The sequence below is a fragment of the Paraphaeosphaeria sporulosa genome, assembly GCF_001642045.1.
Source record: "Paraphaeosphaeria sporulosa strain AP3s5-JAC2a unplaced genomic scaffold CC84scaffold_11, whole genome shotgun sequence".
NCBI classification, from domain to species: Eukaryota; Fungi; Ascomycota; class Dothideomycetes; order Pleosporales; family Didymosphaeriaceae; genus Paraphaeosphaeria; species Paraphaeosphaeria sporulosa.
Genome location: NW_017253370.1, coordinates 159,542 through 182,959, shown reverse-complemented (window position 1 = coordinate 182,959; position 23,418 = coordinate 159,542). Strand labels below are relative to the sequence as shown.

At 53.4% G+C, this 23,418-nt stretch overlaps 10 protein-coding genes across 10 annotated transcripts; 5 read left to right on the top strand and 5 right to left on the bottom strand.

Moving 5' to 3' along the window:
• Positions 1–241: 241 nt before the first annotated feature.
• On the top strand, positions 242–1,864 carry CC84DRAFT_1229341 (uncharacterized protein; the record flags this gene model as incomplete). The annotated part of the gene is made up of 4 exons (XM_018183662.1): positions 242–362; positions 420–547; positions 600–1,391; positions 1,482–1,864. 4 exons carry the CDS (start codon positions 242–244, stop codon positions 1,698–1,700), a joined length of 1,260 nt encoding a protein of 419 aa, XP_018031184.1. The 3' UTR covers positions 1,701–1,864.
• A 622-nt stretch (positions 1,865–2,486) lies between these two features.
• CC84DRAFT_1168049 (alpha/beta-hydrolase) lies at positions 2,487–3,865 on the top strand. Its single transcript, XM_018179309.1, has one exon. The coding sequence runs from the start codon at positions 2,832–2,834 to the stop codon at positions 3,597–3,599; it is 768 nt and encodes a 255-aa protein (XP_018031183.1). The 5' UTR covers positions 2,487–2,831; the 3' UTR covers positions 3,600–3,865.
• Positions 3,866–5,994: 2,129 nt separating this feature from the next.
• On the bottom strand, positions 5,995–7,494 carry CC84DRAFT_1101523 (histone acetyltransferase GCN5; the record flags this gene model as incomplete). The annotated part of the gene is made up of 3 exons (XM_018174918.1): positions 5,995–6,847; positions 6,902–7,229; positions 7,287–7,494. The coding sequence occupies 3 exons, from the start codon at positions 7,492–7,494 to the stop codon at positions 5,995–5,997; spliced, it is 1,389 nt and encodes a 462-aa protein (XP_018031182.1).
• Positions 7,495–7,762: 268 nt separating this feature from the next.
• Positions 7,763–8,161, top strand: CC84DRAFT_1221381 (uncharacterized protein; the record flags this gene model as incomplete). Its single annotated transcript, XM_018183270.1, has 4 exons — positions 7,763–7,871; positions 7,925–7,954; positions 8,009–8,063; positions 8,116–8,161. 4 exons carry the CDS (start codon positions 7,763–7,765, stop codon positions 8,159–8,161), a joined length of 240 nt encoding a protein of 79 aa, XP_018031181.1.
• Positions 7,920–9,532, top strand: CC84DRAFT_246369 (Rad1-domain-containing protein). Its single transcript, XM_018185661.1, has 4 exons — positions 7,920–7,954; positions 8,009–8,063; positions 8,116–8,469; positions 8,520–9,532. Exons 3-4 carry the CDS (start codon positions 8,310–8,312, stop codon positions 9,485–9,487), a joined length of 1,128 nt encoding a protein of 375 aa, XP_018031180.1. The 5' UTR covers positions 7,920–7,954; positions 8,009–8,063; positions 8,116–8,309; the 3' UTR covers positions 9,488–9,532.
• Positions 9,533–10,224: 692 nt separating this feature from the next.
• Positions 10,225–11,917, bottom strand: CC84DRAFT_1101526 (TFIIA-domain-containing protein; the record flags this gene model as incomplete). Its single annotated transcript, XM_018174919.1, has 4 exons — positions 10,225–10,264; positions 10,315–11,411; positions 11,449–11,528; positions 11,692–11,917. Coding segments are annotated over 4 exons (1,443 nt in total), but the record flags the coding sequence as incomplete, so codon positions are not given.
• Positions 11,918–12,571: 654 nt separating this feature from the next.
• CC84DRAFT_1221378 (uncharacterized protein) lies at positions 12,572–14,341 on the bottom strand (the record flags this gene model as incomplete). The annotated part of the gene is made up of 2 exons (XM_018183269.1): positions 12,572–12,669; positions 12,727–14,341. 2 exons carry the CDS (start codon positions 14,339–14,341, stop codon positions 12,572–12,574), a joined length of 1,713 nt encoding a protein of 570 aa, XP_018031178.1.
• Positions 14,342–16,651: 2,310 nt separating this feature from the next.
• CC84DRAFT_1100886 (uncharacterized protein) lies at positions 16,652–18,806 on the bottom strand (the record flags this gene model as incomplete). Its single annotated transcript, XM_018174888.1, has 3 exons — positions 16,652–17,201; positions 17,253–17,902; positions 17,955–18,806. 3 exons carry the CDS (start codon positions 18,804–18,806, stop codon positions 16,652–16,654), a joined length of 2,052 nt encoding a protein of 683 aa, XP_018031177.1.
• Positions 18,807–19,723: 917 nt separating this feature from the next.
• CC84DRAFT_1179929 (uncharacterized protein) lies at positions 19,724–20,296 on the bottom strand (the record flags this gene model as incomplete). Its single annotated transcript, XM_018180445.1, has 2 exons — positions 19,724–20,242; positions 20,294–20,296. The coding sequence occupies 2 exons, from the start codon at positions 20,294–20,296 to the stop codon at positions 19,724–19,726; spliced, it is 522 nt and encodes a 173-aa protein (XP_018031176.1).
• Positions 20,297–21,752: 1,456 nt separating this feature from the next.
• CC84DRAFT_246350 (uncharacterized protein) lies at positions 21,753–23,372 on the top strand. The gene is made up of 3 exons (XM_018185660.1): positions 21,753–22,007; positions 22,063–22,205; positions 22,258–23,372. Exons 1-3 carry the CDS (start codon positions 21,900–21,902, stop codon positions 23,300–23,302), a joined length of 1,296 nt encoding a protein of 431 aa, XP_018031175.1. The 5' UTR covers positions 21,753–21,899; the 3' UTR covers positions 23,303–23,372.
• The last annotated feature ends 46 nt before the right edge of the window (positions 23,373–23,418 follow it).

The following is a 23,418-nucleotide window of genomic DNA, read 5'->3' as shown; positions in this document are numbered from 1 at the left end:
TGGGTCGGCGCGGTTGGGCGTGCCGTCCCCCACACGTCACACGCCAGCATGCCTGCTCCGATCACCGAGCTCACCACCGCGACCCCATCCCCACGCCCTCGCCGGCACGCCATGGCCCCAACGGGCTCTTGCACCCTCAATCCACTACCAGGCCACTTTCGCTGCTGCGTCCAGTCTAGCTCCACTCCCTCGTAGCCACCTCCCGCGCCGAGCCATGGCGCCGCCGCCGCCGCCGACGGGCATGCTCGAGCTGCTGGAGCAGCTCGACGTGCTGGAGAAGTCGGCAAACCTCTCGGCGAGCATCCGCGACGTCCAGAACGCCATCGATGTGCTCTCTGCAGCTCGGGACAAGATCGCTGCAGGTGCGTGCCCCCATCGCGCCTCCCAACGCTGAGCCACGCCTGACCATGTGCGCGCAGACCCGCAGACGGCACCATTGACCCTTGCGAAGCTCCAAGACCCCGTCAAGAGGAGTCTTGAGCAGGCGCAGAAGGACATCAAGCCCATCTACTCGGGCCTGAACAAATATGGCAAGGCTCTGGACAAGGTACGCCGAACCCGCCGGTCCCACCACCATGCGGCGACTGATGCAGCAACAGAAGTTCAAAGACAAGCCCATCCCGCCCGCCTCCAACGATGCTCTTTCCTCGCACCCGCAGCTCGTCAACCGCGCCATCTCCATGCACCTCCTCCGCGAGGGCGAGTTCTCGGTAGCCTCCACCTTCATCCAAGAAGCCCACCGCCATCCCCCTCGGCCTGAACCCACCGCGAGTACACCGAACCCTTCGATGAACGACTCCTGGGAAGCAGACTTGGCAGAAGAATCCTTCAACTCGGAGAAGCTTCAGGAACAGTTTCAGGACATGTACCTCATCCTACACGACCTCCGCCAGGAGAGGAATCTGAAGCCGGCGATACGGTGGGCACGAGAGCGCAGCGATCTGCTGGAAGCACGCGGGAGCAACTTGGAGTTTGAGCTGTGCAGACTGCAGTTCGTGTGTCTGTTTGTGGGACAAAAGCTCGATGCCGACGACGATGAGCCCATGGAAGAAGATCCCCAAGGGCCGCTCGCGGCATACGAATACGCGCGGCGTGAGTTCGGCCATTTCAGAGGGAGATATGCAAATGAGATCCAACAGCTCATTGGTGCCATGGCATACTGGCAGAACGTCGAGGATTCGCCATATCGGAGGTACTTCTACAACAGCACGGCTTGGGAAGAAGTCGCCACTTCTTTTACTCGCGAGTTTTGCTCTCTGCTCGGGCTCTCGGCTGACTCACCGCTGTACATCGCTGCTACGGCTGGCGCCATCGCCCTGCCCCATTTGCTGAAGCTGCAAAACATCATGGAGAAGACACGCACAGAATGGACAACGCAGAATGAGCTCCCAGTAAGTCGACCTTATTCCTTCCCAACTCGTGTCCGCCGATTGAGAGACAACGATATTGTCTTGAGCCGCAAAGCTAACAACGGTGAACAGGTCGAGATCCCTCTGCCGCCAACCTACCACTTCCACTCCATCTTCGTCTGCCCGGTCTCCAAGGAGCAATCTACCGACGCTAACCCTCCCATGATGATGCCATGCGGCCATGTAATAGCACAAGAATCCCTCGACCGCATTTCCAAGGGCACACGCTTCAAGTGCCCCTACTGTCCTATGGAGAGCCACCCCCGCGATGCAAGGAAAGTACGATTATAGCATTTTTGTGGCGAGAGACACGTCGTGAGACAATTTTGTGAAGCTGTAAAGGACAAGGGGGGTGGCGTGTTCTGAGGCCCATGGATGTAGCAGCCCTGGGGATGTTGCATAACCGGACCTTCGGAATGCTGTTGGACGATGACAGCAGTAATCCATGGGAACCTCCAGGAGACTGGCTATGCCCGTGGCATGATCCCTCTGATGATCTCGAGCTTCTCGGACTGGGATTCACTGTAAATGAACACCCTGATTATGGAGAACCCGAAGATTGAGCAGAGCGAGGTCGAGGATTCCGAGGACAGCTACAACTCCGACAGAGACATCATCAATGTTGGTGTCAGCTCCGGGTATAATTGGCCTTTTTTCCAAGCGCCTCGTTTGGCGGCATTGCAGTCTGGGTAGGGAAACGGCGTCCTGGTCAGGAATGAGCCAGCGTGCTCGAGCTTTGGGAGGCGTTCTGTCAAACTCTCCTAGCATAACGCTTTATATTACTTTCACAAAGTCTAAATGGGACTGTTTGTCTATAGATCCTTTCAAGTCCTTGCTCCTTGTGGGAATCGCCCAGCGGAGTTTCTGGGAAAGTTCTCCTCCCACCTAGGAAGCTCTACAGCCCTGCACGTGTGACAGACAGCGCGTCACTTCCACAAACGTGGAGATGTTTTCGATCATTTTTTTTGTCACCGACCGCAAGCCCACAAGGTACGGACACCACCCACATTTTTGGTACTTCCGCACCCCGCGTCTTCCGTCCGCGTCCCCGAAACTCTAGCAACCCCGCAAACTCCACTAACCACCACATGCCGCCTACATCCGAAAGCACTGCATCAAGACGCCGCCCATATCAACCAAATCGCGACTGCTCTACACGCATCAAACATCGCATCCGTCCGAAATCCTACACGAGACTCCGCAATATTGAGTACCGTAACCCATCAGCCCGCTACCGAATCACCGAATCACTGATCAAGTATATCTAAATTTCCACTCGTGGCATCTCGGGGTATCATCATCAAAGCAACTATAAATACCCTGCTATTTCCCCTCTACATACGACACACGCCCACCTTATCCCCAAACCACGCACCTACCCCATCGCCCAGCTCGCCCGCTACTCAGCCAACCACCCAAAACATGTCCCTCACTAAATCTAAACCCACCATCCTCTTCGTCCCCGGCGCGTGGCACCTCCCCTCCTGCTACGACCTCGTCTCTGCGCCCCTCTCTGCCGCCGGCTACTCCACCGTTTCCGTTGCCCTACCATCGAACTCACACAATCCTGTCCCCTCCTTCGAGCCCGACATATCCGCCATCCGGGCTGCGCTCGCGCCGCTCGTGGAAGCAGGGAAAGACGTTGTCGTCGTCGCGCACAGCTACGGCAGCGTGCCCGCCAACGAAGCCATCAAGGGATTGACGCGCCGCGAGCGGGAAGCGCGAGGGGAGCAAGGCGGAGTCGTGCATTACGTGTTTCTCTCGGCGTTCATCACGCCGGTGGGCGTCTCGCTCATGGACGCCCTCCAAAACAAAGACCTGCCGTGGTTCATCGTCCAGGAGGACAAGACGCTCGTGCGTCCCGATAACCCTCGCGAGATTTTCTACGGGGATTTAAGTGACGACGAGGCGAAGAAGTGGGAAGAGAGGCTGGTGCCGTTTAGCTATCAGTGCTACTTTGGGAAGACAGAGTTTGCGGCATATAGGGAGGTGGAGAGTACGTTTGTTTTTTGTACCGAAGACAGGGCGATCCCGATTCAAGTGCAGGAGGGGATGGTAGCTGCGGCGGAGCAACAGCGAGCCAAGTTTGGGAGGGTGGTCTTGGAAGGGAGTAGTCATAGTCCGATGTTGAGTCGGCCGGGCGAGGTTGTTGAGGTGATTAAGAGGGTGTCGGAAGGACTTGGCGTATGAGGAGAGCTTGCGTAGGTATCATAGGCATCTCAAGAACGTGAGGTGCTACTTGAAGAGAACTGCGTCATATCCAAGCTATGGAACGAGCTAAATCTCCAAGGTGTATAGTTTGTACAATCCGGAGCAGACTTCCTGTATATTGAGCGTGCTGCACGTCACACGATAAACAGGACTGTGCCGTACGAGGTTTTTCGGGTTTCTGTGAAGGCTCAATGGAGCCTGTTATGCGGCGGGAGAGATATGCAATCATTACAGTTTTATGGGACATATAAGAATTTCATAAGCCTTAAGTAAGAGCTGTATGAGACATACAAAGCTGCAGTATTTTCTTTAAACACTGTGTAACAGTGTCAATTGAGTCTTTATAAAAAAAAAACCAAGAACTGGCTAGCTAGGGCTCCAAGAGCGGCTGAACTCTCAATGCGCAAACTCCCAACATTTGTATCAGGCATTCAAGAATTTATGTAATCGCGTCTTTGTCCAGTCGCTCTAAGATAGAGAATGCAGACATCCCATCTAAAAGTAGTACCCAAGCAGCGATTGCAAACAATCTGTGGTTCCTTCGTTGGAGAGGATCGTCGTGCCTTCGTAGTAGTAGTTTCCGTGCAGCCTTTCATGATATAAAGGGACTCCACAAGGGGTCCTGGCGTGTCGTGAATCATCTTGAAACATAGTTTAAATCGTGCAGTTTGTGCCAAGACCTCACTCCCGCCACATTGGACCACGAAGCCGACGTTGCTGATGTGAATGATGGGGCGGGACTTAATTGGACTTCCCCGAAGGAAGTAGCAATCGGAAGTGCTTCGCCCGCTATTTTCATGTCGACATTGAAGCCTTGTATGTCCGGGAAGCCCATGTCGAAATTGAAGTCCTGCAAAGGGGCAAGATCCATCTTCTGCGATTCATGCGTTGCTTCTGTAGAAGCCGGTGTCTGGGTCGATAGCCAGCACGGATCGATACAAAGGTTCAACGAAGGGATCTTCGGGCTGCGGATATATTTCCCCATGCTGTGCGAGGTCCGCGGATTCATTTGTGAAATGGTCTGACTGCTGAAGCTGCTGGTCCATCGCGTTCCCTAAAGATACATTAACCGAAAGCGTCGTCTCGACAGGCATCAGAATCAAGAACCGAAAAAATAAAAAAACTTTGAAAGGAATTCAGGAGGGAGATTACTCTATATGGGCATACGTGGGTTTAATGTCTGCAGCGCGCGAGGCTGAGATGTCATGGGAAGACATCGAATTGGGGTTGCGCTACCGGTAACCCTTCTCGGCGTGCAATTATCTTTCGGTGGGTGCGACGCACATCACAATGATGCAACTTGGAGACGTTCATCCATACCTGAGGACTATAATGAGCTTTGAGACCAGGCAGAAGCCGGGCATGGACTGAACGTGTTCAAAGATGCCATTCATTCGAGGATGTGTCCTTTACTCTCATACACCCAAGCCAAATGGTGAAGAAAGAAGAGCCTGGGTATCATAACTAAACAACAGGAACATCGCTAGATATTCGCAAGTCTAGACCTCCAGTCCTGTGCTTCGACTGGAGCACACTACGCGCCGCACCCAAAGGAAACATGCAACGGAGTCTCTCAAAGAATGAAAGACTCATCCGTAGACTGAGCTTTAAGGATACATCCGTACTACCCTCATCCCTGTGCGCCAACCCTCGTACTCCTCTCACCCTCTCAAGTCCCCACCCTCCTTCCATTCGTCCTTACCTCCATCGCCCTCTCCTCATCCTCTAACAGTCCCACCTCCCTCTTCCCAACCCTAAACCACGCCTCCATCCCCTTCTTCACACCCACATCCTCTAACGTCTTCCAGTCAACAGTATGCTTGAACCACCTGAACTGTTTGCTAGTTCTGCTCCCATCTTCTGAAACCGCTGGCCGGTGCCGGCGTCCTTTTCAAGTTCGCGATTGGCTTTGTGGACGGTAGTAGTGAGCGGGATGTGGAAGAGAAATTTGTCCTCGATGAGGAAGTGTTCGAGCACCTACTTTGGATTTGCCATGCTGAATTGTGCGATTGTGGTCGTGCGGAGTATAAAATTTGTGGGTCCGTCAAAGCACGCAAAGAGTTAACATATTGTAGCAGTCGAGGGTCGAGAACGCCGAGGCAGTCAAGCGGGGCTGCGTTGTATGGCGGTGACTCGAGGCGAGAGGCGGTCGAGAGCAAATGGATGGACAAACAGAGGATTAACCTGAGTCGTCGAATGATGCAATAATTGACAACGTGCTTCGCCTAGCCAGACGGCCCCATGGTCTCTAACCTGGGGTATAACAAACGGGATTCGAGCCTTGAACGCCGTTACTCTCCAAACCAATGCCGCTAAATAAGTACAATAGAAATGCCATCCCAGGTTGTGCGGAATACGGTCGGCCAAAAAAGGCTCACTTCCCACCATAGTCCGCTTCGAGATGGGCCCATTCGGGAATCTCTCTAATCCTGCTCCACATGTATTTCTCCAACCGATTCGCGGCCTTGGCATAGGGAGTGCTCTCGTTATTGTACTTCCTGCAGTTGTCGAAAATCAACTTGGCATCGCGGACAAAGTCTTCTGGTGTGGGGTATAGATCCTTTTCGTGCTTCTCCTCCATGGTGGCCAGATCCATCGGCTCTTTGATAACGTCGTAGTAATCGAGAACCTCGTCCTTGTTCACGGGCTGCTGGAACGGCCATGCATTACTGTTGTTTTGCAGATCGTTGAGCAGGTGGAGAAGCTGGTTGTAGTTTGGACCATGGCGGGGTGCACGTGCAAGCTCGTCCATGGCGGGCGACCAACCAGAACGTTTGATCGCTGCGATTGTAAGGGGATCGATTTTGGTGAGGCTGTTCTTCCATTGCGGGGGTGGTGCGTGTACTTCAAAGGATTTTGAGACACTCCGAATCTTGACATTGACGCATTCTTTCTGTTTGAGGAGCATGCGCCCGGATTCGAGGTAGCGGATCTTGGGGACCATGCTACACTGCATGATTGTTCCGCCTTCATAATCCTTGATATAGCCCATCCAGCGCGACTTTTCCAGTGTGATTTCCTTGGTGAACCCTTGCTTCTTGAAGTAGCCGATAGCATAATTGTCGGCATAGGTAAGAAAGTGCATAACGTCCGAGGTAGCTTTGACATAATCTTTGAGATGGGACATCAAGTGAGCGCCGTAGCCTTTGACTTGCTGATCTGAGGAGATGGCGCAGAAGACGATTTCGGCGAACTGGCGCCCATGGAAAGGGCGATACGTGATGCCTCTGCGTTGCGTTAGCCCTCGTCTCAATAATCCCGGATATGTTTCCCAAGCATACCCTACCACTTCCAACGGCTTCTTCACAATCGCTATGCTCAAATGAGTGCGGTCGTACACCAGACGTGCAATATAGTCCTTGGGCATTTTGGGCAACTGTTTCTGGAAGATACACTTCAAACCAGTGAGGATGATGGTGCTCTCCCTCTTGCCGTCATTGTTGACCACCCTGAACTCGATATCGCCCTCTCGCTCTTCGATGACGGCGGGCTTCTCGGGAAAGGGTATGAGCTTCTTCGGCTGCGGCGGAGCTTCGGGCGTTTCGCTATCTTGCTTCGGTCGTTTTGAGGGGGATTCTGGGTTCAGAGGCGCGGCGGCCTTGCGCTTGGCTGGAGAAGAGGGGGCATTGTCAGCAGGCGGTCCGCTAAGCAGAGGCTGTGGGAAACGCAGAGTGGGGCGTGAATGGCGAGCTCTGAGTCGGCTGAGGGGGATGTCGGGCGAGGTCGACGGGGAAGGAGCCTCGGGGGCTTTTGGGGGAGTGTCTCGTAGCGTATCTGGCGACGAGAACGGCGGGGAAGTGGGCAGTTTCGGGGGCGAGCTCGACGCATAGCCCAGCGTCGTGCGCAGGCGGTCGCTGTTCTCGCGCGCCGACATGGCGGGCTGCGGCGAGCAGGTGGTATGTCGGGGTCGATGCGTGCATGTCAAAAAAGGAAAGGCACCTACCTTCGTCGTTGCTGGCACCCATGGCGGCGTCCCTGGTGTGTCTGCGCGCTCCTGCCCGCGATGTGAAGGTCGGAAGTCGCGCCCGCCGCCGGGAGCCATGCACGGGCCACGTCGATCCTCGGGCTGCGCGTTGAGGACACCAAGCAGTACCGGACGCCCGCTGGACCAACACCCCCAGGACAATTGCCCCGAATTCTCCATGTCGACGCCGCTGCTTGCCGTCTGGGAGGCTGCTGCTTCCTCGCCGTACCAGCCCTCCATCTCCAAGGACTCGCAGTTCACTGTCGGCGCTTTCCTGCTGCTGATTGGTACGTGGGGATGCGCGAGCTTGCGTGGAGATGCCGTTGCTAACACGCTCCAGCGCTGTTTCTCGCCGGCGTCTTCGGTCTGAGTATGCGCCAACCAGTCTATGCCGCTTCGCAGAACGCACGACTAACTGGCCCAGACTTGAAGTTCATCAACCTCCCGCTCCTCGGTGTACCAGCTTCGTTAGCATTCGGGTACGTGGCCTGCTTTCGCGCGTGCATTGCATCATCTGACAACGTGCCATAGCTTCGGCGCAGTCTACATGATCTGCGCGGTCGGTGTATACGTCTGATTTCCTTCTCATCATCCGCCGGCGTTCGGGGCCACCTGTAGTCTACTGGAATGAAATAAAGTCAAGACTTCGAAGATACCACATCTGCTTTCCCGCTATCTCACCACATCTACTACTAAACGCATATCATACAGCCCCATAGTACATCATGGACGATGAAGACGAGCTACCGCTCCTTACCGCCGTGTCGAGCTCTGCTCGCCAACTCTACCTTCTCCTCCGCTGCATAAATTTCGCCGAAAAAGCACACGTACAAATCAATGAAGGGGGGCTGCAGTTCTCGGTCGACGAGGCCAGTGTTATGGAAGGTACACGCATACTTTCCGTTCTACAGGCAAGCTATCTCACCTATTCTCAGGCTCCGCCTTTATCTCCAAGGACCTCTTCACAACTTACACCTTCCGCCCACCCACCCCACAGCGCCCTTCTCAACGCGAGATTGGTGACTCTGACGACGAAGAAGACGAAGATCCCGAGGACACGCTCCCCACCTTCCAACTATCTCTCCCCGCGCTCTTAGAAACCCTCCAGATTTTCGGCCTCACCGATCCGAATAGCTCCAAACCTCCATGGGCTCGCGACAACCCCACCTCGACTGCGACAGGTGGCGCCTTCACCAACAATGTCCTCGGCATGAACAACATGTGCCGCATCGCCTACGATGCGCCAGGCTCGCCGCTCTCCATAATTCTCACGGAAGCAACGATACGCACAACGTGCAACCTTACCACATACGAGCCTGCGTTTAGCGAGGAGATCCCATTCGACAGGCAGAGTCTGGCACTCAAGACAATCATGCGCGGGACATGGCTCTACGACGCTGTGTCCGAGCTGTCGTCCACAAGTCCCGAGAAACTCACTCTCTGGGCACGAACTCGGGGTCGAAAACCGTACTTCGCGCTCAGCTCCTCCGGCACGCTAGGCTCCGCGCGCGTTGAATTCAACAACACCCCCACCCGGCCCCCGCCGCCCACCAATCCCCCAGCGGACCCGCCGCCGCCTCCTGCGAACCTACTAGAGACGTTCCAGCTCAGTGACCCGACGTCCACGTTTAGAGCGAGCTACAAGTTTAGCCTGATACAACGCGCGGCGAGGGCAATGAGCGTGGCGACCAAGGTCAGCGTCCGGGTGGATGAGCAAGGCGTGCTGAGCCTGCAATTTATGATTGAGGTCGAGGCTGGGAAGGTGAGCTTTGTTGATTTTCGGTTCGTGCCGCTTGTTGAAGAGGACGAGAATGAGGGGGATGACACGCAGTTTCTGGGTGGCGAGGGGGAAGACAGCAATGGGAGTGTCATGGAGGATGAGGATGAGCTGTACGGTATGTAGCCCAGTTAATCACATGTTTCGAAAGACATTGCCACATCGGTTACACTCAATGTTCAGCAAAAAGCGCTGTGTTTTACGGTTTGATCATCTATAGCCGTAGCGAAGTGCCTCGCCTATACTGCGGCATTTGTCTCTCGAAGGAGACGTGCGCAAAAGACGCTAACGTACAGGTCTATCTGAACTTTGCATCGCGCTGGGAAGACGCTCCACACCGCGCCCACACTGTCATGCCGACCATGTGGTTCATATTCGCGCCCACCCGCTTCCCTCAAACATGAGGAGGTAAGTCGACGAAGAGGAGTAAATATGATGAAAAGGAAAGGGATGATAATCCAGATTCCGTAGACGCCTGCATGCTCTCGATTCCGTTCTCATCTTGTGAGAAGGGGAGATCAAAATCCGACTGTAACGCCGGACGGATTCGTGTGGAAAGATGATAGAAGTACGGACATTCGCTCGAGCTGGCAGTCTGAGAGAGCGGAAAGTATACGGAAGACGAGAGGACGGCATGAAGTGGACTCATTGAGATATCCGATAAAGTAAGCGCCCGTGTGGTTTTGCGGTTATCCAAGCTTGCAAGGTAAGTGCCATGCGCTTACGGATCGAACCTAGGTTTTGTTTGTGAGGTGGAAGCATCGAAAGACGATCGGCAATGGAGGGGAATCACGTATAGTACAGGACAGGCAAAGGAAACCGGGCTGAGCACCGAACGTAGCGAGGCACAAGCCGGAGGGCAATCACCACTCGAACTCGCCGTTTGCTTTGTGGAAGAGGTACCTGTGCGGTGTCAGCATCTGTCATAGAAATGCACCGATAGTAAGACTTACTCTCGCTTGTTCGTGGTCAAGATGCCGTCCTTTAGGGTGCACTTCCACTTGTTCTTCACGCGCTGCACCTTGTCGTACGTGCACAGCATGTAGTCCATTGTCTCGTCGTCGCTGTCATCGCCATTGTTATCGTCATCCTCAGGGTCATCCAAGTCAGAGTTGATGGCATCCGAGTCGTGCTCTTCCTCCTTGGCGTCATCGCCATCGAAGCGAGCGGGGCCTGGAACCACGGCAGATGCGCTCGACGAAGCCTTCACAGCATCTTCCTCTTGGAGCACGCGGACCGCAGCCTTGCGCCTACGGCCCTTGGGCATTTGGTTGAGAGGCATCATCAATCCACTGTCTTGACGGGAAGCAAGAGCGTCCAATCGAGCTCGCATCTGTTGATCAGCCTCAGCACGATCTTCGTCGCTCACTGCACGTCGAGCAGCCACGAAGGCCTTCCAGTCTTCTAGTGCATCATCAGGCCCGTCCGTCTGTGACGGGTTGTAGGGGTGGCCAGGCTGTGGTGGACGCTGCTGCATCGGCTGGGGTGCACGCTGCTGCTGTTGCTGCTGTGCTTGCTGCTGCTGCTGGGCAGCATGCATCCGCTGCTGCTGCTGATACTGATACTGTTGCTGTTGTTGCTGCATGGAGATAGGCCCCCCATGTTGTTGCTGCTGTTGCTGGTGTTGTTGCTGTTGTTGTTGTTGTTGTTGTTGCTGTGGCTGGCTCTGCTGTTGTGGCTGGCTCTGCTGCTGTGGCTGGCTCTGCTGCTGATTGTGCATGCGCTGGGCGACCAGTGCATGAGCACGCTGTTGGGCGATTTCACCATTGAAGCCGCCTGCGTAGCCGCCATTGGCAGCTTGCGGGTATGACGAGAGAGGAGGCTCATAGGCTCGCTCGCTCTTGACGGGCGCTTCGGCATAGCTAGGACTTCTATCTTGCGTCGCCGTCAGGGGCGGGAGCAACATAGGCTCAGGCTTCACCACGTTGGACGGCACCGTCGGCAACCCTTTCAAATTGACCAAATTCGGCAACGGGTGGCGCGTAGGCTCAGGCTGAGGGTCCCAAGGGAAGTGAGCAACCTTGAGCCCAGACAGCTTCTCTTGCCAGCCCTGTCAAAACAGTCAGCAACCTCATCTTGACAAGTACTTGATGCAGGACGATGAAAGGTAACGCTGGATGGGCGTCAGGTGACCCGGCTATGCCTGTTGGAGCAAGGATCGCTGGGGCTTGGCGGCGGCGTGTTCCAATGCAGGGGCTATAAAAAGCGTCCCAAATACTGAGGGCACCCCCCGATCTTGCGAGACCGCCCGGCAACTCAGCCCCGCTTTCGGCCAGCCCCAACGACCCGCCAGGCTGCCATGCGCCGCCCGTCCGCTCTGCGAAATCGACGTCGATTGACCGCAAAATGATAGGACTGGAAAAATGCGACCGCGTGCGACAAAGAGAAAGGTGCAGAGGGCAGTTGCGACGATGAAAGAAAGGCCGGTGCTCGCTGCGGCAGCTCGCCACGTACCTGCTTCATCTCGTCGAGCGTCGACTGATCGACGCCGAACTCCTCGAAGTCATTCTGCGACGCCTGTATCACCCGCTCGATGATCTGCTGGTAGACCAAGCCCTGATGTCGCTGTTAGCATGCTGCTGCAACTGAACACCACCCCCACGTGCCGTGGGTGTACTGACCACTGCATTGTTCGACATGGCGGCTCTCCCCAGGTGGACTCTCTATTGAGTAAGTGCACTTGCACTCCTGTGGATACGGACTACGAGGGATGGAGGCAGCTGTCGGAAGCGCGGCCGGTCAAGCGCAAGCAAACGGACGTCAGCGTCTAGAGCTGCGGTAGAGCTATAATGGGTACTATCGAAGCTGGCGCACAACGAGGACACAACTGCGTGCAAGCTGGAGGCAGTATTGAGGCTCGTGCAACCGGGTTGTGCTGCGCTCCGGTCCGTGGATGCGAGGCCTGGGGTGTGTCGCGGGTGATCGTTGCTGAGCGCTGGGCGGTTTTGAAGCCGAGCCGCGCACGCTAGTTGGGTGCCAAGATCGCTTTGTCAGCTACATTTCATAAGTTACAAGCAACCCGAGCATCAACCATATTTTCTTCACTCATGCATTATCGTGCTCCGTACCGTCTCAAATCGATAACAATCTATCGTGTTGTGTATAGAGCCGAGAAGGGACGTACTTTCACTCGCCATGCAATCTCAAATCGAGATTCAATCTTGACAATCATCACACGCAATACCCGAACCACACTACCCTATTACCCTTCTAGTACGTAGTGATCAATGATGCCTGGAATGCCATATCAACATCCTTCCTCCTGAAACCCGGTGCACGTCCCAAACAAACACCATGTTTGACAAGCTCTGCCAAATCGTTAGCTCGCAATTTCTCGAATTTGTCAGAGACCGCAGCAAACTTACCGTCGACCAGCTTGGTAACATCGATAAGCACGTTCTTCTTCCGCTTCTGTCTAACAACCGGCATCGTTTCCAGCCCTTGAAAAGACATGTCCATGTTCGAGCCGCGCGGCTGGTCAGGGAAGTTCAGAGGCTGCATAGATCCGTTGTTGAGGCCCACGTCGAAACCTGGCGCCAGGTCTAAGCCGAGGGGCTGGTCGAAGAACGCGGATGCATCGACGGAGGGCAGCCTTGCGAAATCCGACGGCATACTCATGTCCAATCCGAAGGGTATGTCTGACGGAGCGAATAAGTGGTTGACATTGGCACTAGTGGCACTTTGGACGTTCGGAGGTGTGTGGAGGGAAGATTGAGACTGCGCGCGTGAAGAACTGCTGCCAAAAGTCGGTGTACTGTCGTTTGATAAGCGGCGAGGTGATGAATTGTTTGTCCCTGCGCTGAAAGTAAAGTAGTCGTCACCATGATGCTCATCGTCATCAACGAATGCGTCTACGAAAGAGCTCTTAGGGTCGATCCGCACGCCTTTTTCCTGTTGCAAATACCCTTCGACGTCGTTCGAGTCGAACCACTCACCCTCAAAGCCAGTCAGGTCGATATTGAGGTCGTGGCTCTGGCTTGGGTCATCGCAATTCTCCGCCCGTATCATCTTCTTATCAAGAGGGCCAATGCGGCGGACATTCCATGTATTGGGGGCTTTGATGATGTTTCCATGCGCGTCCTTCCGTGGGTAGTGAGTACCAGCGCCTCCCAGATGAATGAATGGCGTTGACCAGAAGTCGAGCTCTTCGTCGGTGCCCCGAGCTAAAAGCTCCTTAAATCTCTCTCGAAGCTCATTCAGTGTCATGTATGGCAACGAGAGCCTGAAGATGTATTCGAGCGCAGCAGGCCGTTGACTAGCTGAGCCCAGCAAGTGAAACCCTGTCTCTAGTGAAGCCCGGGTCAATCTTCTCGCGAACGTCGTCTCATCGTGGCTGTATGTCCACATAGGTTTCGGAGTTCTAGTTGTGAGACTGCCGTATGTGGGTGATGGGATGCGAGGCATTGGAGGCGTTGCCCGCGGTGTGGGGATGCTGACAGAGAAAATGTTCGGATTCTGGGGATTCGGTGGCTTGAACTCTTGTTGACTTAAAATTTCAAGTAGTCCGAATGGCAGTGGCTGCTCGCTTGGTCGTTCATCAAGGGAGGCTTGTGCCCATGAAGCGCCTTGCGTAAAGAGGTCCGGGATCTGCGGTCTCCTATATTGCACAAGGCCGCCTTGCTTCGCTTGCTCTGCATTGAAATTTGGTAACAAAGGCAAGTCCCTTTGGCTCTGTGCTTGCGATTCTTCAGGCGGTGAAGGAGAGGTATGTTGAGTGGATGATTGGTTAAGAGTAGTCGAATAACCCCAACCGACGTCCAAGCGTTGAGGTGGTGCGGACTGGACTTCATGATTGCGTACTAAATTAGTCTCGATAGACTCGTCCACTTCTTCTTCCTCGGCTTGTCCCTCTGCAGCCGACTTGGCTAGAGAAACGAAGGATTCGGTCACTGACTTCAGCTGTTGAGCCAATATCGGATTGAACTGAAGGAGCCCTGACTTGAGTGCGGCTTCATTGAATTTCAGGAAGGACTTGTTCATTTGGTCAATTATGGATTCGAGCCGATCATTTCGCTCCTTGAGCGATGAGATAGTCGTCTCTTTCCGCAGCCGGTAAGCACGTTGTGCAAGTCGGATTTGGGTGCGACGTCGCTGTATTCATCGTCAATAAATGCAACATAGGTAGCCTAGTTAAACTATGAGACTAGAGAATCGCTTGTTGGTTGGTCGTCGATAATATGAAGGGGTTCGATATGTGTTGTTCGTGTAGCAAAGCATCATGCTTTTCTGCGGACTCCACAGGCAGAGATTCACCGCGTAATCGCGACGCTTGGACTTTGCCATATGCGCCGCTCTGGATGTGTAGAGCTTGTGTGGCGATGCGATCTCCGGGGAAGTGGGCTAGATGGAAAACTGTGGAGCCAACTCACATCGGCTGCTGTCTCGTCCTGGGTGTCTACCCGCGGACGCCCTCTAGCCTTCTTTCCACTCGAATCCTCACTGTTCGCACTCGCTCTCGATCGCTTTCTCGATGGAGCCGCTCCATCGCTATCTGAGCTCCCCATTTTCGTGCCCTATCCCGTCGGTTCTCACTATCGCGAGAACTCTTACTTCGGAAGCGGCGGCAACCGTATTCAGCTATTAGTCGACGTGACTGTCTTCTGATGGTGATCAATCGCGAAAAGGAGAACGAAGAGTAAGTGACGCAAGGACGCCTTCGCGTGAGAAGTGCTTCGAAACACAAAAAGCAATCCGGCCGCAAGTGCAACACGGTCGCATTCCCCTCTCGATGTATATGGTTAGGGCGAAGGCTTGGTAAGCGAGAGACCCCGTCTATACCCTGGTTCGCATGGGTGGGTGGTCGCTAGCTCAAGCGCAGCCTGAACCTTTGCACGAAACGTTTGAACATGTGCAGACGTCATTTCTAAGTGCAGTTCGAGCATTCTAGATGCGCTCGTTTGATCAGCAAGACGTACAGACAGCAAGCTACGCAAAATGATTCCCTTTGTGGTTGGTGCAACTTTGAATAGCGGGCCGAGGTCGCTTGCCCGTCGGCTCAGGAGCCATTTGTGATTACTGAACGGCACTGCGTTTCGCTCCGAGTGGCTGCGCCGCATCACGTTTAAGGATGGCACAATTTTCAGAGCGCTGACGAACGGTGGGTGGGTTCTTGATAACATTAGTGCGTTTGGAAGTAGCTGTAACAGTTTTCCCGCAATAGGATAATACCCAAACAGGAGTGTGCCACACTTGCAGTAAAGTGTGAGTGGCATGAGTGAAGTTTTTGAGACCAAGAACAAAAATGAAGTGCTGGAAGCTGCAGAACTGTTATAATAGTGAAGGAGGAACTGTGATTGTAGTGTACAGGCATACTTGAGTTGAGTCCTGTCATTCTGTGTCAAAAACCTCTCCGCTCAAACTATGATCGGGCTTTGGGGAACGGTATCCGTCAACATCGCAGGTAACGATGATGATTCGAGGGGCGACAGCCGTTGTGAGGCCCACGCCGAACAAGCCTGCAGAAAGGCTGATCCCGATCTCGCCAGAATCCAATACGCTTGCCATCTTGCTTTGTACAGGGTGGCAACAACTTCCAGTGCCATTATATGTCTAGTATTCTCGGGCTTAGCGAAGTGCAGTGTCTTGAGAATCCAGAAGTCAACTGTTGCATATCCCATATTCTCTTCATCGGTTTCTGTAGTGTAATCCTTCCAAAAACGTCTCACGAATCTCCAGCGGCAAGCTTTTTTTCAATCTGCTTAGCGAACCGCGAATTCCAGGCTTTGCAGTATGGTTCGATAAGTGTGTCGAATGCGCTTTGAGTTATCTCTTGGTGCACCATCTTGAGCTGGTTGTGCGGTTTCTGCTGCTCTTGCTGCGTCTTCTGCAGGGCGCGGATTCTCTCGCCACATTTCGAAATCTTGACGTCCACAAGGCCTGGAGATCCATGGCGCTAATGGGACGCGGCACTAAGATACAACTACGCAGGAAGAGTCCGCGGGCAGCGGAAAGTGGTGTAAATGACGTCGGATGATTGTTAAGGCGGAGGATGTAGCAGACTCGGTCGGTGGTGACGCGTTCACGCGTCCATTGGAAGGCATGAATGAATCAGGCGCGTCCCAACCATGATGCAGGCGCTTGCGCTGCATCGCTCCCCTCTCCCTGCGCTATCTGGACAAAAGCTGTTACCCTACGAGAAGCCATGTGGTACTGACATTCATAGCGTAGTGCCGTACAATTACGCTGCAACTAGAGACGGCGAGCTGCGCGCAGCTCGATGACTCATTGCTGATCTTTAACAGGTTCCATGAACAGTCCCAAAGTATCCAAGGACGCTTCCCTAACCTGCGTTCACCTTTGGGAGATAGCATGCTCTTGCGCTGGATTGGGATCCTTCTTCAGTGCAGGGTGGGCACCCAACCAGGTATCCTGCGATTTGTCTGCGGACACATAGGCTGTTTCTACTGGCCGCTCACGGTCGCTCTCATCTCCAAGCGAAGAGTCTCCGACATCGGTATCTGGCTCGCCGTCTTCCACTGCCTCTTTCTCTACAGTCGTGTCACTGTCATCTTTGAAGTCTCCAGAAGCAACCCTTGTCTTGAGCCGCCACTCTCGGAGCTCCTCGGCATTCGGCTTGACGTGCATCCACAATTCATCTCCCGCATTATGTGCACCATTCTTCATTTGCCTCTTCATCTTCCTCTGCATGCCGGCAGCCATTCTTGTCCTGAACTCGTGCTTGATCTTGAGTCGTGCAGCAATCCATTCATCATTTGGTTTATGATCGTCGGGCATATGTTCGAGAGGCTGGGTGTGTAGGAGCTCTTCGTCGAAAAGGCAACGCTTGATGATTGATTTGCCTGCGCCCGAGGTTACTTCGCGTAGAAATTCTAGAGAGGCGCTGACATAACATGTTAGTATTGGTGACAATTTGTATTGGATAAATACGTACCTGATGTTGAGGTCAATAGCCCTCTCTGGGTTCACAGTAGCTTTGAAGAAAAAGGACGTGATTCCGTTGTATAGGAGAGAGAAGTCTGACTGATTAATGTGAACCGAGCCTCGTACTGTGCACAAGACCGCCGGTGCGCCTTGTTCCTTTGCCTCGTGCATGAGCGACATGACAGCGTCAAAATTAGCTTGCCAGTACATGAAGGCTTCCGAGTTGATCCCCAATATAGGAACACGGATGCGGTGTGCCGGATCATCTGCTGGGGGCTTGATCAACGCGCCCCAAATGTCGTAGATAATGCCTGCTTGTACGTGCTTGAATCGATCCGTGTTCCGAAGTACTTCCACAACGGTTGCTGCGCCAAACGAGTGGCCTGCCATATTGACTTTGTCGGTATGGAAACGATCTTTCCAGCGCTCCCAGTCAACGCCTTCCAAGCCTCGAGAACTAGCACCTGCGTATCCCTTCTTCCTAAGATTTTTTCTTGCCACTTCCTCTCCCTTGCCCGCGCTAATGTCGCAAAGGACGCGATACGCTTCTTCGAGCTCGCAGAGTCGTAGTTCAATTTGAGCGTTTCGAAGCTCGCGGTCCACACCCTTCTCATTGTTGGGTGCGGTATCCTTGGGGTTTCCTTTGGGGAATAAATAGTCCTAATCAGTTAGCTACGTCTATGTTGACAGTACGGGATCAAATAGTACTCACGACCTTATCAAATCCTCGTTCACGTTCCTCGTCTGTGTGCTCCAGATTATGCTTCTTCTCCAGACTTTCGATGTTGCCTTCGCCCTCTTTTGCGTGATTTATAATACTTCGTGGGCCAGATCCATCCCTATGTTCCACGGCGCAGACGACAAAGCCGTAACTGGCGAACTCGGTGCACATGGAAGAATAACACGTCCGTGTGCCTCCAAGACCATGGCTGAACATCAGTAGCGGAAACATGGGCTCGGTTGAAGCTCCCCCTGGTGGCTGGCCCTGACGTTCTTTGATCTTATGACCGTTGCGCTTCGAGTTGCCCTCTGGAGGCCAATGGGTCGCTGGCGGCGTGTTGCGAAACGCTTGGAGCTTTGTGAAAGCGGTGGTCGCGCCAAACCATGCTTGTCCCAGCCAGTCCGGTATTCCAGCAAACCTCGCGTAGCCTTTTGCAGTTTCCGGACGCGGTCGGGCCAACCAAGTCTCACGCGACCATTTCTTGTATCCTCCTGGAGCCTTGCCCATACCTGAGCCAAATGCAGCTGGATAGTATAGGGTGAACAGAACAGTCTCTAGTCGGAGTAAATGCTTCCCATCGCGTTTGATGTCGGATACTGGCCGTGGTGATGGTACAGTGACCTCAATATCCATCGAGCCGACGCTGTACGGACCCGATGGCCCGGGCAAGTGGCCATGGAGGAAGCCGAGCTTGTCGCGCAAGCTTTGCGGTGGTCGTGACCGGGGCTTTTTTGCGTTTGGGACCTTGCCTGTGCCTCCGATAGCGCTGTGAGTGCGTGCGAGTTCTGGGCTTTCTCGTTCGCAGCCGGTGATACGCGTTGTTTGCCTCTCTATGTAAGACATCCTGCCTTAAGCCGTACGAGCGACAGAAGAAGTGAATACACGCTTGAAGTGGACAAAGTTAACGGCAAGAAATAAAGGAAGATGTCGTGTGTTGATATGTCTCATCACAGCACCAGCGTGGCAGTGCCGCTGGGGTCCGAGCAGTAGGAATCGAAGAGGCGAACGAGACCATTCCGTTCAAACCCACTATGAATTTGAAGATTCCAATCTTTCCGCGCTCGCCGGCGCCATTGTTGTAGTGCTCAACTGGAGGTACATAGCCAGGGGCTTGACGTCACTGCTACTAGCGTGCGGCTATACTTAAACAAGTTTAATGGAGAGATTAGGGATCGGCCAGCGCCGTCATGGTTGATATGGGTCACTTTAGCGGAGGGCAGGATAAATGCTTATATTGATAGCTTCCCTTGTTTACATGTGCATGTGCAAATGGGATGCTTACAATCTCGTATCGAAGTAGAGCTCGTGTCGCGGAAGTAGTTTCATCCTCGAAGCAGCCACTGGGTACAAATTGTCTCACACCACGTCCTGTCCTGGATTGCAGACATTGTGGCGCTAAGGTGCTAGGACAATATTGATCAGCCAGTAGCGCTTCATTTGCCATTCGGATGCATACTTGCTATTTCGATGCGCGGTACTTCCTTAGGATGCCACGTGGATGTATCCCGTTGTCCTTCATGCGAATGGCGCCAGTCCCGAACGATTCTTCGATCGGACACATCTTCGTGTCGCCAAAGAAGAGGAGATTGGCTAGAAAGCACCTCCAAGAATTTGGAAAATGCGCGTAGCTTCCACTTCTTGTCGTGGAGTGCAAAGACTCTGAATCGTTAACTCCAGATTCGGTCGATATCCTGGGGCATGCGGAGGAGACTCAGGTTCAGCAATACAGTAGGTGCCAGTAGACAAATCGTTACACCACCTCATTTTTGCAAAAACTCGGGTTTGATCTCTGCAGTATTCTTGACATGTTTTTTCAACGCTGCCCATCGATCAGCTGCCGGGTTGCTTCCCGTCGCACTACTCGCTGTCGAAGTGGTCGCCATCTGTGCCAAGTTCATGTTGAACCTCTCTTTCTCAAGTTTTTCTAACTTCTCCTTCTTCTTCATAGCTCCAGGTCTACTCTTCAGACTCTTCCTCTGTATCTTGGCTTGTCCTACGACAAGCTCGCCGTTTCCATCACCCTGTTCCAAGCCGGATAGAGCGTCCGCGAGAGACTCAAGGTTCGTGACCAGCTTCTTGTTTGGCCGCCGCCGCTTCTGGATCTTCGAGGAGGACCTCTCGATTTTGCTGACAAAGGCAGAGTGTTTTATAGTGCGCTTGTCTTTCTTGGAGGAAGAAAAGAGTGCGTCGTCGGCTGGTGTGGGAAGAGTGGCCTGTGGACGGGCTGCGCGCGACGATTTCGCACGGGCGGAAGTGCGCTTTTTGCCTGAAATTGGTGCCTATAACAGCTATTAGTATGCCTTATAGCGCTGTACAGAGAGTGAACCTACCATTGTGTTTGATGGGCGGGTGGCGGGAGGTAGACCTGCGCTCTCACAAAAGCTAATGTCGGCCAAAAAGTTTAGCGAGAGTGCACAGGCCAACGGTTCCTATCGCTATCAATCGTCAATAGTACTCTTCCTTCTGGAAAGTAGCACAATGCTTCCAGGACAACATCAGACGTATGAGATATTACTCAAATGAGTGGTACAGTTGCAGTTTGCTGTCCAAAACTGTACTACTCGACCTGTTACAGCACGTCGTACGTGCACCAGGTTCCAGGTTCCGCTGCTGTCTGCTCACCCTGAGCACGTGCTCCCATCAGGCGTCGGTGCCTTGGATCTAAAGCAAGCTTCTAGAAATCGGCCGAAGAAACTTACCAGAATGTGATTTCGTATCATCCCATTCGCACATGCTGCAGCCCAGCAGTGAACTACATCCAGCCTGAGTGACTCCGAAGTGCTTGAGCTACCACATGACGGTTTTGGTCGGATTTCTGCACGTCAAAACAGCTTAGCCACGTGCGTTATTAGTCGCATTACCAACCCAACTCTCCTACTCCAGTCCAGACGTCGAATATTGATGCTTCATAGGTGAGCCGGATTACATTGCAGCCTCCAGATCCTACGATTAGACATAGCTCGGCATCGATGCGGGTGGACCATTATGAAACCAAGGCTTGACTTTGTCTCACTGAGGCGCTCCAAATTTTCGCCATATTGATAGTCTGGACTTCCGAACTATTTGAAACCAGCCAATATTCCCGATTACTCGAAGCGGCGGTCTCAGGACACTCGGAAGCGTATTTTCGATACTCACATGGGGTGTTATGCATCATCCGCGTGTCGCTAATCTCGACGGGTCTGGCGGCGGCAACACAACAGTCCGCTTCTTGCTCACTGTCGAACTTGCCATGGGAACGAGCTGTCATCCTCTTTATTTTGTCTTACAGTAGGCTCAGATGTCTTAGCAGTTTACTACTGATCACCTCGCCGACGACTCCATCCTACTCTACGGTTATCGACCGATGTAGCCGGGCGCATACGTCGTCTACGTGGGCGACAAAGATTAGAACACATTATGGATGAAGGCACTCGACATGCGATCGTCTCGGCAGATGATCATGGTCCTCTTCTTGCGATGACTACTTGGTTCTTGATATGTACATTGGTATGCTTTGCTCACATTTATTTGAGTGGGAGTCGTTAACGCCAAAGATCCTCTGCACGGCAATAAGACTGGGTGTCCGGTTTGCAACAAGCAGCCCGCGTACGGCAGATGACCTCTTGATACTAGCTGCAGCTGTAAGTATACAGTCTTGAAGTCAACAATGGAGCTTCTTCCGTTGCGAACTCGCGACACAGGGTCGCTTTAGGGAAACTAAATCAGATACAGTTGATCGCAATCGGTGGAACTGTAGCTGGGTCGTTCGCAGTAGAATCAGGTTTCGGGAAAAGAATATCACTGCTCACACCAGCGACCCTGGAAAAAATACAGAAGGAATTGTACGCGACAACAATCCTATACGTTATCACGATTGGACTGTCGAAACTTTCCATCACTACATTCCTGGAGCGACTGGCTTGCACCTCAAACCATAAAACAGCCGTTATAATTATGTATGCCGTTGTCATATCTTGGACTTTCGCATTCACCACAGGCGTCTTATTTCAGTGCGAGCTACCGCGTCCTTGGGCAGTGTTCAATGGAAAATGTATACCCATGGCAAGCTTGTATACTTGGTCGCAGAGGAAGACGGCTTACTGACCATTGAACATAGCTTCCATTCTGGATCGTAGCCTGTCTGGTCGACGTTCTAACAGATATCGGCATGATCATTCTACCTATTCGAATCATTTCAAGCCTCCAACTTCCATCACGCAAAAAGGCTGCCATTATTGCTACTTTCGCTCTGCGCACACTGTACGGTCCATTCTTATTTGCATAAACCATACCCAAACGCTCACAACAATAGTTTGATTCTCCTTTGCATAACCCGCGTTATTTTACTTGATCGTGCCATCCACGGGGACTGGTCCTTTGACAGCATTCCCTACGCCATAACAACACAAGCGTACTCCACCATTTCCGTACTCGTGGCCTGCCTTCCAGGCCTCAAACCTTTCATGGATAGCGTTCGCACGGGTATGTTGAGCGCTAGTCTAGCTAAACGCAACGCGGGCACAACCTTTGGTCAGGATTCATGGGGTGCACAGCCTCGCATCGCTTCGCAGTCTACAATTTGGGGCTCAGTATCTCATGGCAGACCCAGTTTCCCAACCGGTTGCCCAGCTGAAACGTCTATAAGCTTCCCGGGGCCCTGTGGAAGTATATCTCTCAGCAGACCCAGGGCCCTAATTGCTTGCCCAGCGGGAGCCCCCGTACAAGTCTCTGAAGGCCTACGGCGCAGTGCGTCGCATAGAACAGTCAAACCCTCGGCAACGTGCCCAGCTGAAGCATCCATCTACCTCTCCAGAGCTCTATCGCGCAGCGCATCCCATGACCAACTCCGCCCTTCCGCCACTTGTCCAGCGGAAGCTTCCCTATACGTGTCCGGAGGCTTAGGGCGTAGCGTATCACAAAGGAAACCCATCGCCTCGCCTTTTTGCCCGGCTGAAGCTTCCATCTTCTTCTCTGAAGGTCAAGGGCGTATGAGACTGCACGACAGGCCCAGTGCCCCGACCGCGTGCCCTGCCGAAGCTTCGATAACCTTCTTCCAGAATCAAGGACGTACCAGGGCTCGCGCAAAGCCCGTAACTCCAACCAAGCCGATGTTGCACATCCCTACACCAGCCCGACAGCCTTCCCCAAAATCGAGAAGAGAGACACCTCCGCGTCCGCCGCCACCACCCGAGGAGCTGCGGCCGGATCTGACATGTTTCCAGCCCAGACTGTTGGGACAGAACAGTACGGTGGTCAGCTGTGAAAGGAAGGACAACGAGAGACACAGGGCGAAGAGGATGGGCATCATAACCCAGACGAGACAGTGGGAGGTCAAGCTGGAAGGGGGCTGTATCTAGATAGTAGAAGTGCTGGTCACCTAGGTAGCAATTGATTCTAGAGGGCCCTGGAGGTCTTCGGGCTCGATGGTCTTTTCAGGATACATAATTGCTGTAGCATATTTCACTGCATGACT